Source organism: Cyprinodon variegatus, unplaced genomic scaffold, assembly GCF_000732505.1.
Source record: "Cyprinodon variegatus isolate N-32 unplaced genomic scaffold, C_variegatus-1.0 Scaffold603, whole genome shotgun sequence".
NCBI lineage: Eukaryota > Metazoa > Chordata > Actinopteri > Cyprinodontiformes > Cyprinodontidae > Cyprinodon > Cyprinodon variegatus.
In genome coordinates, this window is record NW_015151056.1 from 184,128 (window position 1) to 201,298 (window position 17,171).

Here is a 17,171-nt window from a genome sequence, read left to right on the forward strand (position 1 = left end):
TCCTTGCAGGTGGCCCCGTTCTCTACTTTCAGCAGGGCTGCGGGAGGAATTCACATGTAAATAGGCCACTAACTCTCAATAGACTGCAGGGAGAAAAATGAATCCCATCATGATAACCTTGCATAATAATGGCGCTTCAAGTGTGCATAGATTGCAATGTTCCCTTTTTACGAAATGGGATGAAATGTGAAAACCCAGCAGATTAAGAGAACCCCCTGGAGAAGGGTTTATGGGAAAATGAAGAGCATAGTGACATGCAGGCAAAACCAGAACCTCATGCTATGTATTTAAAATGATGACGGTTTAACAAGCATGTTTCTGGGTAGTCCCATTCCAAGAGAAGATATCATATTTCACGCAGGTCTTTGTATGTCTATACTGGATAATTGTAGAGCAGCTTAGCGTACTAAATGTGTGCTGTTGTGCAATTATGGGTTTGGTTTTTTTAATTTCAACCAAACAGCTCTCAGTCGGTCTTTCAATTACCATCCTGTGAAATGCAATGTAGTATAAGAGAGCAACAGATAAAGAGGTCATTGGAGCTCTGCCGTTCAGTTAAAAATTAGTCCTTCATGTATAAAACACAACAAGTTTCCCAAAATGAGTAGCATTCATAATCAAAAGTGATTCTACTCAAAATTCAAATATTTCAGTTAATCTCTAACTAAACTAACCAAGCAAAACAAAAAAGATTTAAGAATGAACAAAAAGATCTGCAGTTTTATTATCCATGCAAAACTAAACCTGTATGAATCCAACCTAAATACATTTAGAGATTTTTGATTATTCTTTAAAATGCTATTTAATTTAAAAGCCTTTCAACTAATAAAAGAAGTTACTTAGTTAAAAATGAAGGCATTCAATATTTTAAGAACCTTAAAGTTTTTGAAATTTTATAACTAAATGTTACAGTGAGGATTTTTCTTTTTTCTTTAACTGAAACAAAAATAAATTAAGATTTAATGACTTTATTATCAACCTTCTAAGAGAGGCTGTGGAGGAAAACAAGCCATGATTGAAATTTTTTTAAATAGAAAATGAGCAGTGACATATAGAAGTGACTGCTTGATAAGGGGTTTCTGTTTAACTGTTTAAGGGTGTGACCGTGCTGAGTAATAAAGAAGATATCTTTAAAAGAAAACTCTGAACGTTCTGAGAAGCCCTGAGGGAGCCAGAAGCTCCTCCCATCTTGTAGCTCTGAATAAGAACATTTTGTGCCTAATGCTTTAAGTTGTATCACAATCCAACTGACTTTGCTGGTAACTGCCAAAGTCAATTATGCCACAGGCTTTGCAATACATGAACAAGTGATGTAACCCCATTTCCAAAGAAATTCAGTATGACGTGAAGATATTATGAAGCAAGGAGTAACATGGCACTGCGGGATTGATTTGCTGTAATCAACATTTCCTGAACTATTCAAGAATAATAAGAGGGGCTAAAAGGTCAGAACAGACAGACTCAAGTAAAATGTGATTTGGTTTGAATTAAATTTGTCAGCAAAAACAAAACCCAAGGGAGGAACCAAGCTTCCTGACAACGATCCCCCCGTAAGTGCTCAGATGAAACAAAAACAGAGAAAAATGAAGACCTGAGGCCGTCTGTGTACCAAGCAGGACAGGACACAAGTAATGAAAGAGTCAGTGCAGCAGGCAAAGAGAGGGAAACAGAGTCAGGAAAAGTGCAGGAATGCCTTTGCTCTTAAAAGTTTCCTTCCTTAGCAAACAAGTTGGGCAAGAACCACCTGGTCAGGGAGCTACCCCCTGTTTTGTACTTGTAGGTTTAGTACTTTACTTAAATGCTTAATCTAATAGGAAAGCTACGGTTTTCTATTTTGAGGTTTGATTGTCCTCTTTTTAGACAGTCTCAAATAATAAAGATCTTATTCATAGCACATAATTGGCTGAAATAATCACAGTGAAACAATTAGTGAATTATCCGTCTACATCAGTGGTGTTTTAGAAAGGCAGCTGCACCACCAGCTTTGTTAGGGTTAATAAAGGATTGGGAAACAAGTGACGTTGACGCACAGGCCTGTGCATCCAACTGTAATCCAAAAATACTCAGACATGCCACTTTACAGTGTCCTGCCCCAACCTGTTTCACGGGGTTTGGCCTCTAGACTTTAACAACAACCTCAAGCTACTGCAGGATATATATAAAAAAAAGCTGCATACCTCTGAAAAGATGTCAGATTTATGTTATGTTAAAAGAACAAATTGACATAATTTCAAATCTGTTGTATCTTTAACCAACAACCTATTAAATAAAAAGTAAAATGAAATACTCCTGTTGCTTGGATGTTCGACTTGTTTTGTAACTACCAAATTGTGCATTCAACATTAACATAAGAGTAAGCTTACACCTTACAGTGCCTCTGATCAATCCCCAAATAGTTTAACTTTCATGAGATTTTCCTAGTTGGATCTCAGGAAAATGGAATCTCCCAAAACCCTGTGGGGATCTTAGAGCAAATCCGTATTTTAAAATGATCCCCAAAAAGCTGCAATGGTGGATAAACAGACAGACATGGGGTACATGGAGAGAGATGAGACCGAGCTGCAACATTCCTGTTAAAACAGTATTCAAAAAGGTTGCTTAGGGTCAAATACAATAGCTTCCATCAGCCAAAAAAAAAACTGAAATGCCCACAGTAAAGCACAGAGGTGGTTGCATTATGCTTTGGCAGTTTTTTTCAGCAGGAACTGGGGCCTTCAGTTACCTTGGTAAAAATTTAGAAGCTCTAAATACAAAACAGTGGCACTAAATATTTAAGTCTCAGCTTGAAAAGGAACTTAGTCTTTGGGGGTAGAGAAGGACCAGAGTGTCCAGCCCAGAGCTCAATCTGGTTGAGACTCTGCAAGGGGCTTAGAACAGGGGATATCTACATAGTTCTAACATTTTTTTGTTGTTTTTTTAAGAACTGAGGCAAGGACAAGAAGTGCCAGGCTGATGGAAGAGCTGTAATTAAATCAGTGTGCAGCTTATTATTTCAGAGTTTGTAAACTTGTGCAACCTGATCACTCTGTTTATCAGTTTCAATCCTGTGTGACAGGTCACATGGAAAAAAAAAAACTCTGAAATGATTCCCAGTTTCATTTTGTACATAAAATAACATGTAATAACAGAGGTGTGGAGAATTTGCATTCCGTTATGTTTTTGCACCATGACACATCATCTTGTGTTTCAGTTAAAATGAAGCCTGCAGCATGTGATCATTTTCCCTGAAAAACTGCAGCTAGACACGTTGCAGTTCTCCTTCAATCATTATAAGATGCCCTCGGTTTTTGGGTGCATTCATCTGTCAGTGCAATTAGTGTGCACACTGCATCCAATGAAACCAAAGGCAAATTTGTAAAGTGACAATTAGAGGTTCCAGCTGACTGAGCATGCCCTTTGTTTTCGTGTGAATGAGCTGCAGAACAACGTGTCCCACGTCAGCCGTTCCTCTGCAGAAACTGGTTTGGGTGCTCCTCTGTTTTCATTTTTCGTCTTTCCCTGGCAACACATTCCAAGGCTGTAAAGCTCGAGTTTAGCAGCAAACAAATGTTGGATTAAAGTATTACCGAAAACCAAACCACTGTCCGAAACAAACTTTATTTAGCAAAACATTATACATATATATATTTTTTCCGATTTCAGCCAGTGTGGAAAAACTACTGTACATTAGTATTTTCTGTCCAAATATATCTATAAAAATCAAACGCAATATGATCCATTTTAAGCTGTAAACTCCAGAAATGGTCATCTAAAGTGCTTTTTTTTTACTAGATAAAGACAGCAAACAATCAGATGATACTGTAATAATTCATAATACTTTTCTTTAAACAAAAAAACAAAAAAATCCAGTGTGGAAAAACGTCAAATAACATTTGAAACACTTTAATACAACTGCTTCTCTTGTGCGACGTCGTTTAAACCTCTTTTTCCCTTCAGACCTTCAACTAGTCAAAGCCTTGAATTATTTTTGGTAATATTGTTGAAAAAACTGTTTGAAATCCTTTAAACATCTGCTTTGCCCTCCTCCAGACCCTAAAAACCCTCAGCGTTGTGTATTTCCTCTGTAAAACACATCCACACGTGCCTGAAACGTTCACCTCTTCATACTGTAGCCCATTACCTTCACTTCCTGATCAACAGCAATAGAAGCACCCGACTGTGACCGGGAATCTGGACTGATAAAACTCAGCACAGTAAATATGAACCTGCAGTGGAACTGGAAATCCACTCAGGGAGAAAAAAAAAAAAAAGATTGTTCCTTCATAAAAAAACAGCAGAAAATCCATTTTTATCTAGTTTATCTTTTTTTCTTCTGCTGCCGCAGCATCTTTCTCCTCTTCTGGATCATCTCGTGGAGTTTGTCCAGGCCCTCCCTTAGTCCGTCCCCAATGATAGCACAGCATGACTGCAGGTGCCAGGGCGTGGCGGGGCCCAGTTCTTTTAGAGCGAGCAGTTTCTCAATCTCATCCACTCCCAAAGACGTCCTCAAGTCCTGCTTGTTGGCCACCACTAACACGGGCACCCCCTGGTTCTCTGATGTCTTGGTGATTTTATGCAGCTCAGTCTTGGCCTCCTCCATGCGCTCCACATCTACAGAGTCCACCACGAAGATGATGCCATCTGTGCACCGGGTGTATGACTTCCACAGGGGGCGGAGCTTCTCCTGCCCTCCGACATCCCAGAAGTGAAAGGTAACAGTACGGTTGCCCCCAAGGGCCACTCTGACCTTCTCTGAGTTGAAACCTTTAGTGGGCACAGTGTTCACGAACTCATTGAACTGCAGTCTGTACAAGACTGTGGTCTTTCCAGCAGAGTCTAGTCCCAGAATGGCGATGTGAAACGATTGGAAGAACGACATGTTGGAGCAGAGCATCGACTGTTCAGATGGTCCATTCCCCATGGGGATAGAAAAAGGAGATGAGTGAGGTTTCAGAAACAGTCCTCAAAGGTGCTTACGGTCCAGAAAGGCAGCAGGAATAACCTGAAAAAATAAATTATCCGTGTTATTTTCTTCAAACATGTGAATTAACAATGATTTAAATAAACAACTACAAAGAGAAGCGACATTACAGAAAAAAAAAAGAAATTTAAGCAAATAGAAAGCACTACACCAGCAGATGGAGATAATTTCCTCCTAAAATATCTAATATTTTTTTTTTGTATGAAATAAATTACAAGCTTGTTTGTTTATGTGTAAAAGAAAGCCATCTTTTATTAAATGCTTTCCATTTATGCTGCTTTTAAGTCCAGGTCTGAATAAAGGGATTCCACAAATTATATGCAAGATTAAAAATATATATTCTCAGTGTAACCTGCAGGTTTTACTGAACTCTGATTTTAACTATGGTTGTTTTTGTCTTTGAATCAAACAACGGGCAATAAAGACTTCACTTCCAAGATGCACGGGCATGAAAAACAAAGAAATAGAAATAAAACTTTATTGATCTCACAATGGAGAAATTAACTCTCTAAACTTTAGCATAAACTTTGGGTTTTGCGCTTTCAATTAATTAATTTTGTATAGAAACACCGAATAATTGACAGTAGCTGTTTCCAGTGATGCATGGAGAGACAGGCGTTTAATCTGGTCAGTTAAAAAAAAACAAAATGAAAAAATTTTACAATACTATTGTAATATGTTCCATTCAAACAGTGGTTACAAAAAACAAATCGAAATCTGGACAGTTGTTTCTTAAAATAAGTGCGTTTGTTCTTGAATTGAGGAGGTAAGTGAGACACTTTGCCAGTTGAATGAGTCAATTTACATTTAAAATAAGAAAAAAAAAATCAATTGCATTGTCTTATTTCAAGTGCATATTGTCTAATTATCCTATTTTAACAGTAAAAATGTTCATTCCATTGGCAAGCTTTGTCTTTGCCTACTCAGTTAAGGGTAAATACATGTATTTAAGGAATCTTTACTTATTTCTAGTTTGTTTTTGCAGTGTTGGTATTTACGGCGAATATTTGAAATCAGCATGTTATACTACTTTAAAAAAAAAAAAATTCAACTCTCATTTTTTTTTTTTTTTTTTACAAAATAAGGAAAGAATATCTAGTTTCCAACATAGTAAAATGGTAACTTTTCAACATATTTATCCATAATTTTTTTTTTTTTTTTTAACAAATTGAATTGTTTACAATCCTCCCATTAAATATCTCCCAAATACGATCAAGAAGAAATGCAACGGCTTTGTTGGATTTTTGTTGGATTCCAAGTTGGGAATTTGCTTGTAGCTTCTAATGTTTGCAAAAAACATTGGGGTCAAATGCTGTTTATTGTAGGTAGATCACGAACATGGGTGGCAATTTGCACCAGCTAATACTGGAAAGCACTAAAATGACTGGAAGATAAATTGGATCTATTAATACAGCCTAGTATACTAGCCCCACCCACCAGCAGCCAAAATAATTTTTTTAAATGTTTGGATGCAAAGCGTGCTGGGTTTTGAGGGTGGGATGACAAAGCTACACAACGCTGGAGAAAGCACAACAAGGAAGATGGCAACAACTATTGAACAGTAGCATGCACTGCGGCAGCAGCAGCTTTCAATGGAGCGCTCCATTGAAAGTTAAAAGTTCTCTTTCTGTTGTTGAATAAAAGTATGTTTTAAGGTAATTTGAGGCGAGAATATTATACTTTAAAGCGTCACTATATGGTACATTTACCGATTTAATGCGTAATTAAAAAAACAATTTCCAAAGTTGAGAGGACCACGGCAACCAGCAGACCTCAGAGGCTAACGGCAGCCAGGGCTAACAGCAGCGGCCCTCTTTCGGCATAGTCTTGAGTGAAGGACCCCTGGCTCTGATGGCGATTTTTGACCCTGCTCTGGAATCAAAACGTGAGCAGGAAGAGGCTCTACACTCATTCATGTTTAAGAAGGACGTATTCGCCGTTTTACCGACAGGCTGTTTGTTGACACTCCCTCACCAGCTTTCTGTAGCGCTTACTACGTCACAGTCAATTGCCCTCATTGGTCAGTGCGTTGGCCAATAGTCACAGACATGGTTTGAAAAACAACGGGTTGTTCCCATCAACAATCTTCCGATGTCTCAAATTAATCTGGGCCAGACTAAATAACACCTTTCCTCTCCCATTTAGTCTGGTTTTTCAGGCTACCATTTATAAGCAAAACTGGTGGAATTGCAGTTAGAATAATGAGAGATTTTTACCCCCAGCCTGTTGGGGGCAACATTAAATCTAACCTGCAGTTATGGGGCGTTCCATTAACCTCAGAACTCGGAGTGGCGTAGCTTTTAAGATTCTTCCTTGTGAACCCTCATATTCCCCACTGTTTGTTTACAGCCAACAGCTACAACAATAACAAAACTCTTTTAACACAACATTTGGTGCATGTAAACATGCACATCACGTTTTATTTACAATAAGTAACAATACGCGTACAACTGGTTTTACATAAATATCATAAAACAGCTAAAACTGTTAAGTAGAAAAGTCTAACCGGGGTTGATGTGAGTAGCAGCCATCTTGAACACAAAAGTTCAATATTGCCCTGTTGCTCTGACATTATTACTTATAATAATGACTTTGAAAATGTTTCAGTTGAAATGTATTACATGGAGGTTAGAAATTCCTACAAATCAAATCAGAGCAGGAAGTCAATGAGCATCACACCCTAGATGGAAAGCAAACGACAAAAACCAACATTTTGTTCAAGAGGAGCCAAGAGATGAAACCTAAAGCTGAGGATAACTTTGCTTTCCCAAACTTTGATTCTCTCTTTTTCAGCCACTTTTTGCTACAATCGACACGTGTTGCAAAAAACAAAAAGTGATAGCCATGCAGATGAAGCATTGTTATTTTGGATCAGAGGTCATATTCCGTCTCAAACATGGTTTAAAACCAACAAAAATGGAAATATGCCTTGGTAAACCATCATTTAAAAGTAATGCCTTATTAAATACAATTAAATAACTAATTGTAGCTTCATTTGGAGATATATTTAAGGATTTGTTTTACAGGTACAAAAAGGACATTTATATTATGGCCAGACATATATAATGTATCATATTTATTTTTACAGTAAGGGTTTTTTTTTAGCAATCAAATTCTGGATTAACAATTTATATAAACAACACTTCTTTTTTGTTTTTTGTAACTGGAACATATATTACTGTGAAAGAAGCAGCAGCTTGAGAGCTTTCAACACATTTTTATATTCCTCTACCTCACTGAAATGCTGTAAGCTTACATTTTTAATAGAATTACACGAATCTTATTTGTATTAACCTCTCTTGATCCTTATGTTTACGACGAAACAATCAATTCTCCAGCTGCCCTTAGAAAATATACTATAATATAATGGGAAAAAAAATAGATCTTCCTTATCTAGAGGTAGCGATCCCTTACCTCAGAGTGAGCCCTGTTTGGAGAAACGTTAAATGTAATCCTGTTCGAACCGAGGTGTGATTTCTTCTCTAGTTAAAACGATCTGAAATCGCTTTGCTTCTTCGTGTCCTCACAGCAACGACGGCTGAAGAAAAAAACCGTCCTATCAAGAAACCAACACCCTTTCTAGCTGCTGTTTTTCTCTGCGTCCTCAGTGAAACTACGGCTGATGACACCGCTCTGCTGCTTGTGTATCCTGTCCGGCTGGGGCAACGCCCACACCGGCACTGCGGACAAATCTGATTGGCTACTGGCCTCTAAGGTCTAATACCTGATTGGCCGAAATCAGCTGCCACTCACGTATTCTGGCCGGTAAGAGATCACCTGTTGCCCATAATGATTGGAACACTATTTCATTTGTCAAAATTAAACGAAAAATTAGTTAGAAAATAATAATTACACACACATATATATATATATATTTTTTTATATTAATATTATTATTGGCTCTAACATGTATGTTTAACGTATGTTGGGAGTGTCGCAAGATGAGTGTAGTTTTTCCCCTGAATTACATGCGATACGCTTGAAATTAATGCTGATAAGCTTCTACCGCGGAGACAGAATTGCATAATAACATAAAGCATAATAACAATGAAGTCTATATGAGTGTATAAATGTGTTAGACAAAAAAATATCTACGGACAATCAAGCTAGCTGCAGCTACAGGCCTAGAAACAGATGAAAGGGAACCTACCATTGGTTTGGTGTGGAGAATTTGGCGTGGTTTCGCGTCGTCGTGGTTTCCCTGCATGTGAATGTGTGTGAGAGACATCGGACGGTGGGGGGTGAGGCCCAATACACATCCACTCACTGCCTGTGTGATTGTCCTGTTTGCTGAACAGCGCCGCCCCGTTTATCCCCGCATGTTTTTGTTTAAAATGATTGGTCAGGGAGCAGGAAACAGCGCCACACTCCCTGAGGTCCCACAACGACATCAAAGGAGTGACTGGCCATCAGCCATCGGTTTACATAACCTGCATCTGTGTTTTGTTTTTTTCTTCTTCTTGCAGACAGTAACAAGAACTAAACAAGCCAGGGATTATACTGTATTTTCACAAATGGCATTAAGAGAGGTAGAGAATAGGATAATGAGTCTACTCTATTAACATGAGTCTACTCTATTGTAAATATTTGTCTAACTAAATAATATTTTATATGCAAAATTCTTTATTCAGATCCATCTGTATTTAATTCAGTTTAATAACTTTATTTATCCCAGAGCAGAGACGTCAAACCGGCTCCAGAAAGGGCCGTGTGGCTGCAGGTTTTTTTTTTCCAACCAAGCAATGGCACACCAGACTCCAGCCATCTCATAAAGTGAGTCCAGTCTTAACATGAAGGCTTGATGAGATGAATGGAGTCTGATGTACTATTGCTTGGTGGAAAGAAAACCTGCAGCCACATGGCCCTTTCTGGAACCGGTTTGACACCACTGTCCTAGAGGGACAATTTAAAGGCTCTTAGGTCTTAGAGGTCTTAGGTCTTAGACAGCTTTTATTGTCATTTTGCATATACAGAGTGTATACAAAAAGAAATTTTGTTTTGTACAGCTTTCATAACATTCCTATTCTTCCTCCTCCTCCTCCTCCTCCTCCTCCTTCTTCTTCTTCTCCTCCTCCTCCTCTTCTTGTTGGATTTATTGGCAGTTGGCAACAAACATTTAGTAGCATTACTGCCACTTACTGGTATGGAGTGTGGTTCATGATGGACTAACTACTAATAAACATACAATTTCTAAGAAAGAAAAAAAAAGAACAACATACTTATACATAACTTTGTACTCTACCCATCTATATCATACACACATTCACCCTCTCTATAATCAAATTCTATGAAATAATTTAGTGTTCTTTAAAAATTTTAATAATAATTATTTGTATATGTTTACTATCCAAATTCTTCCTCAAAATATCTAATAAATTAATCTTTTCCTTAATACATTCAAACTCTCCTCATATATCTTCTCTCGCTTTCATATTTATGACATTCCAGTATAACATGATCTGTTGTATTATATTTTCCACAGTAATCACATTTGCCAGTAGTTTGCTTTTGAATTTTGAAAAGTTTATAATTAAGTCCTTTATACCCAAATCTAAACCTTATTATCACTCTCTCCTCCTTTCTATTTCATCTTCCATTTCTTCTTTTTCCTACTATCTTCTGAATTTTATAAAAAAACATCTTCCTTTTTTTTTTTCGTTCCACCATATTTTTTTGTTGCCATTTTTCAATCAATTTTTCTTTATAAAAACTCTCTCCCTCTGATTCCCATTCCTTAAAGTGCAGCAGTGATCAAAGGTAAACAGTGTGGGAAAAAAAAAAGGGGCAAAAAAAATCGCATTGATATGGAAGTTCAGAGCATACAGAGTCAGTATGGTGCAAATATGCAGTTCTCTTTGGGATATTGTGAGTTTTCACACCAGTTAAGCTTTCTGATGGTGGTGGCGAAGAAGCTCATGAGTAGCACAGCATACTACAGAGGGAAAAGCAGCTAATGCAACTGTTAACAGTGTTGAGTGCATATGTAGAATAAAGTGCAACAGGAGTTCATAGTTAGGCTGGGACCATCAGCTGGCTCCACTTCAAAGATGGCTGAGTGTTGAGAAGAGTAACAGCCCTCAGGTTAAAGGTGGCCTTTCTTCTTTGGGTCTTACAACCTCCAGACGGCAGCCATGTGAATTCAGGATACAAAGGATGATCAGGTTCCCATATGATCTAGATAGCTTTCCCTATATATCGCTCACAAACTGTGTAGAGAGCTCTTGTTGGCAGACCACTAATTTTCAAAGACCTCGTATGCTCTGCAGACAATTTTTATTTTGCACAGAGATGGGGTAAAACCATTTGATGCAGGACGAGGTTTACATGCTCTTTATGAATGAACTGTAGATTATGGACAGGAAGAGCTTGCTGACATAAAACTGGTCCAACTTCCTCAGGTGAGGCTGTCTTTGTTGACACTTCTCTATATTACTGATGGAAATGAGGATCACATGTTGATATAAGGCTGTTTTATGAAAGCATGTTGTTCACTCGCACAATTTGTGGCCTTTTAGTTAAAAAGTCCAGGATACAACTAAGCTGTCATTCAGACAAAAGTGGGTGATCAGCTCTTTTATTTCCATTATTTTTTGTACAATTGCGTTTAAAAAAAGATAAAAACAATGCCATATGTTTACATTTTAAGCTTAAACTATTCGGTCTTCACCAGCTTGTTAAGTCATTTAAATTCAAACTCTGTTTACAGACACATTAGAACCCAAATAGTATTTTTTTCCTCATATTTCAAAACTAAGACTGAAATGGAACTGCTACGTGTGAAGTACTTGTTATATCCACACGGGAATAGACGGGAAGTTGCACCAGGGTGTTTTGGTACCGGCAGGCAAGCATACAGAATCAAGGAACTTAGATCAACTGTTACCTGAAATAAGCAGCTGTTTCTGCCCATCAGCCTGGGAAGGGATAAGGTGATTTGAATCTATGTTAGAGTATATAAAAGATATAATGTAGGTTCCCATCTATTCCTCAATGGTAATCTCACCAAATTTACCCCAAACTGAAGTTGTGGAAAAAGGGATAAAAAAAAAAAAGATCAAAAGATACAGACACGAGTAAGTATGCTGTATGTTTAAGTTGAAATTGGAAGGAAACTGAATAGATATGAGGAGCTTGGAAAGCTTTTCTTTAAGAAAGCATCTTTTCCCTAAATAAGAACATAGTAGCAAACCTGTATTTCCCATATTGTATCTGTGTTAACATCAAGATTTATTGAACTATGTGCTTTGGTCAAATGAAATCAAAGTAAAGTTGTTTGGCTATTTTTCTAGAGAACCGCAAACAGAAATTATTATAACAATCTCAACTACTGTCAAGCATGTTGATGGAGGGATGGTTCTTTGTCTCTTGTCTCTAATTAAACAGGTCTGGACAGGAGGGGGGACTGGGGACTGGGGACTATTGATGGCATTGATGCTGCACAAGCTTAGTTGGAAGTCCACTCACCAAAAAAAACGATCATCTTCTGAATTTATTGGATAAAATGTGTTTTTGAGGTGTGAACATTGATTTTTTTCCAATGAGAAGAATTTCTTTCATACTATCCTGACTGGTTTTTTTTTTTTTGCAAAAACTTAGACTTACAAACCTAATACTTAGCTTAATTAAACCATTGTTTATTTTACTCCAAAGTTACACGGTGAGCGTGTTCTAAAATCATTGCATCTAGCTAGCACATGGTGTTCTGTGGCAGTTTACAGCTTGAGGAACTAAAGCTAAAGCGTTAAGGACATCTCATCGCAGTGCTGTGTGTCCTGAGCCCGTAACATAATTAGTGACCCCTCAAACCCCCCGCCATGGACTGTTCTCCGTGCTACCCTCTGGGAAGAGGCTTCACTGCATCTACTGCAGGGCTAGCAGGTTCTGCAACAGCTTTTTTCCCCCTGCTGCCATCAGACTGTTGAACTGCTGAACTCTAAACTGGATTCTGCATCTTTATTTTGCACTGCCGACATTGCTATACTTTTATAATCCTTTTAAACAGGACACAACTCAATATTTCTACAGCATTTTGCACCATATCTATTTTGCACTGCACTGAACTTTTTCATATGAATGCCCTTTTGCACCATTATTTTAAATTGTTTTTTTTTCTCCTACATTGTTTGCTTTCTGATCACTGCTGCACTTTATATTTAAAATGTTTTAAGCTGTATGCAACAAAATTTTGTTTTGTATACACTCTGTGCATACAAAACGAAAATAAGATTTGTCTAAGTCTAAAGCTACTTAATATCTAAGGAAATGTGGCTGCAGTGCTGGGGACATATAAATTACACGGCAGGAGGTGATTTTTATAAATGCCACAACTATGAATCTGAACAATGGTGGCACTACATATTTTTAAGAGAAGTTTAATAAATACTAGAGGTCTCTTTTTTTCTTTTTTCAAAACACATTTTAAGGTGTCTTGAACACATTAAAAAGTTGTGTTTGTCTTGTTAATTTTTGATGTTTAACAAACGTAAATATTAAAAAGAATGAATCCTTGGCAGAAATTCAACTGAATCAACCTACCCACATTTAAAGGCTCACCTGTCTTCAAGCAAGCCAATTAGCATTAGAACGCACCTCCTTGGAGTCCCATCAGCATTAAGAGTCCAGCTTAAAATACTTTCTAATCCACACCTCAGCCTGCTACTGAACCAAGTCCCTGCACAGCTGGCTTGCATGGCAGATTTAGACTAAGGTGAGCCTGATTCAACCCTCCTCTTTGCTCCATTGGAGTGGGGACAAGGGAAGAAGGGATCAGGTTGGTTTCAATAGTTGACTTTTTATTAAAAAAAATTTAATAAATATTGGTATGGGCAATTAGCAGACAGATGCAAGTTTATTATATAAATAAATGGTTGATATAGGCTTTTAAAGATAGGCTCTCTGTGTGTCTACACTTTGGAGCTTTCTCTCTCCGGTTCTTTTTCCTGAAAAGAGATCACTCAGGACAAACTCTTTAAATAACTTCATAACTTATGTGTATTAAATACCCAGGAGACATGACAACAGATTTTGATATAAATTGTAATCTTACTCAGATCAGAGAAGATGCTTAGAGTTTACAGAAGGCAGCTGCTCACCTCTGGGCTCACCTCTCAGGAAGTGGCCCCGATAAACAGTTAAAAAGGCATTTTATACATCTGTAGTCTGCCACATCATCACATCACACACCACAGCAGATTAGACATCCATGGCTCCAGCCTTATCAAAATATTACACATTGTTCTTAGCTGAAGGACACTGCTCTCATTCCCTTCTCAAATAGTTATATAGTTAGTTCACAATAGAAAACTGTTGCAACGTCTTCAGTTGTCTCCACTATGTAGTGAGTCCCGATCTCTGTATTTTAAATTAGTGAACAGTTGAATGTGAAGCCATCTGTGTGACAGCTGAGGCTTGACCCAAACTGGGTCTTGCAAGCAGTGAAGCTATATTGCATAAGGGGGAGTAGGCCAGGGTTTTTCCCAACATTGTAAAAGAATGACAGTCAGACTGTCACTGCAACATATTCTCATTATCAGTTCGTATGAAATCGTACGAAAAGTTATGCACACTATTTCGTACGTTTTGGACGTTTTTCCTCAAAAAACCACATCAGTGCGCATGCGCTGGCATGCGCAGGCTCTGACTGTCATGCAGTGGGAACACCAGACCCAGTTCGACCCGCTAATTTACATGAAACCATTGAATGCAATGTACGGACCTCATCACATGGCGCCAGTGATGTCCCATCTAACAAAGCGAAACAACCCTGTTTACATTCCATAAACATGGCACAGCACTAGTACGAGGGATTCAGACAGATGAAACAGCGAAACAATAAAGCACACTTACTACGCCCTGGCTTCATTACATGTTGCTCTCCGTTGATTACTTTCCTAATTTCTGTTGCACCGGTGATTTCGCTAACCCTGCGTGATGGTGACACCATCACACAGCAGCGGAGGGACAGAGACCATGCAGCTTGCCACCAGGGGTTCAGACCCAGCTTTTGGGAAGGGAGCCAAATGCTGATTGTTTGCAAGTCAATCCGTGTTTGCAAAAACCCGGCGTAACCAGCTAATTTCAGTGGAAAAGAGCCTATACAGTACCTATTGTTGATGACAAATGTTCTCTGTTTGAGTAATATCACCTAATTTTCTTACATTGCACATTCAAAATGAGCAAGAAGAGTATGTCCAGATTAGGTATCAGTCAATACTAAAAGTTGCAATATCATGATATTATTGAAGATGAAAAAGTTTCTCTAAACAGATCTACAAAGATTAATCAAGGATGTTTGTCATGGTTTGTGTTACAGCACCCAACACAGGGCAAAGCTGTAGTTGTTGCGTAAGCTCATTTACAACTGATTTCTCATCATGATATATCTTATCTAAGTATGTTGCAAAGATAAAGGGTGTTTCCTCAGGCTGGTAAACAAGCAGGTTTTTGTATAACAAAAAATAATCATTGATTCAATGAAGAATTTGTTAATTCTACTGAATTTTAAAGCCGTTTTTCTTTCAGTGGTGTTTTTCTAAATTAATCTAAAGCTGGTGTGCACACGTTTATGATACATAACAAACTAAAACTATCATTATTGCTGCCCAGAGTTTCCACATCTATTAGGGATTTTAAAAATATGCATGGGACCATTACGTTTAAGCTGTGTTCTGCAGAAATTGATACTCCTTTTTATTTTATATTTAACCATTCAGTTATGCGCATAGTCCCAGACCACCCTTTAAACACATTCATGTCGCTATTTCAGCCACGCTTGGAGCAAGAGCTGGTTTCACATGTTTGTCATTCTTTATGTAGTGAGTGAGCAGCTGTCAGTGCACCAGTGAGCTGCATGACTCTGAACTCGTCATGCCATCTGCTATTAACTGGATAATGTAGATACCTGCCACCTCCATCGTCAATTTTTCACTTTATAAAAACACTTTTATATTTTTAGAAAAGCTTTATACAGAAAAACAACTTTTGTTAAAAAATTTTATCTTAACAGTGATTTTGCAGTACATATAAAAAGAATAAATAATATGGCTATTTAGAAAAATAATTTTAATAAACGGGTCAGCAAACAAACAGAAAGCTCTGCCCATTGTTTGAAAAAATAAAGATAGCACTACATAAATCATTTCTAGAAATATAAAATCTTTACTTTATAACTTGTTAATTAGATGTATTAATGTAGACTTACTTTCAGAAGTGTTGAGACAGAAAAAAAATCAAAGTTAAAAAAGAAAACCAGAATTTTATATTTTTTGTCCTTTTTTATGCTGTTGACTAAAGTCTATCTCACAGTTTAGTATAAAACAAACCTTCTCTATTATGCTGATATTTTTAAAAAGCACTCCTTACATGTGATATAAAAGTTCTTTGCAATAAAGTCATATGAAATTTATTAAAACAAGAGTCATGAAAATAAAAACAATAAAAGATTTTGGTATAAAAAATTTGATGGAAATGTGATAGAATATGATATAAATTTAGGTTACATAAAAAAAAGATTTTTGGTGCTATTGAAATCTTTATATTATTTCTAATCATTCGATAACCAGGATTTAGTAACTTTGCCTGAATAAAAATAGCCTTAAAATAAACATAACTGGATACCATGTTCATAAATGTCATCTGAAATATCAGATTATTCACTTATTGCTTACATTAGAGTAATCATTGATCAGTCACAAAATGGCTCCAAACCCAAATGTCTCCTCATGTCTGTAAAACATCTGTCAAGTTCAGATCTGCTCCTCTGTACCACAGTTAAATATGACCTTAATCATGGACTCATGTATAAGTAAGGACCAAGTGAAGAACACAAACTCATTGACATCTAAATGCTTTAATCTATAATTCAGGTTGCCTGGATCTCCCTGATTTGCAGTTTAAATATCTGGAAGGTTTTCATCAAGCCCAGCAGAGTATAGCATAAGTTTATATTTTTGAATATATCACCACCTTGTGTAGAAATTGAAGTATTGCAATAGTGTAACCCAAAGACATGTTTGATATTAATGCTATGAATATGTTTCAGGCTAAAGTGAATGAAAAGCTAGTGTTGTATTTTGTGAAAGTCCCTGGGCTTAATATGATGTTTGAAGTTTCTATGCATATGCATTCATCCATGCTTAAAAAACATCAGCTGAGACTGAAGGCCATCAGGAAGTTGGTTTAATGTTTTAGACCTTTTAGTGTCTTTCTTCTT

General features: G+C 37.3%; 1 protein-coding gene across 2 annotated transcripts; it reads right to left on the reverse strand.

The window, feature by feature from the left end:
* Nucleotides 1-3,937: 3,937 nt before the first annotated feature.
* Nucleotides 3,938-9,229, reverse strand: arl4a (ADP ribosylation factor like GTPase 4A). 2 transcript variants are annotated; one of them, XM_015392691.1, is made up of 2 exons: nucleotides 9,111-9,229; nucleotides 3,938-4,981 (listed from the first exon to the last, which is right to left on the reverse strand). In XM_015392691.1, the coding sequence occupies exon 2, from the start codon at nucleotides 4,898-4,900 to the stop codon at nucleotides 4,298-4,300; it is 603 nt and encodes a 200-aa protein (XP_015248177.1). In that variant the 5' UTR covers nucleotides 4,901-4,981; nucleotides 9,111-9,229; the 3' UTR covers nucleotides 3,938-4,297. The 2 variants fall into 2 exon arrangements, with proteins under 2 accessions (XP_015248177.1, XP_015248176.1); XM_015392690.1 differs by lacking the exon at nucleotides 9,111-9,229 and adding an exon at nucleotides 8,375-8,597.
* Between the last annotated feature and the right edge of the window lie 7,942 nt (nucleotides 9,230-17,171).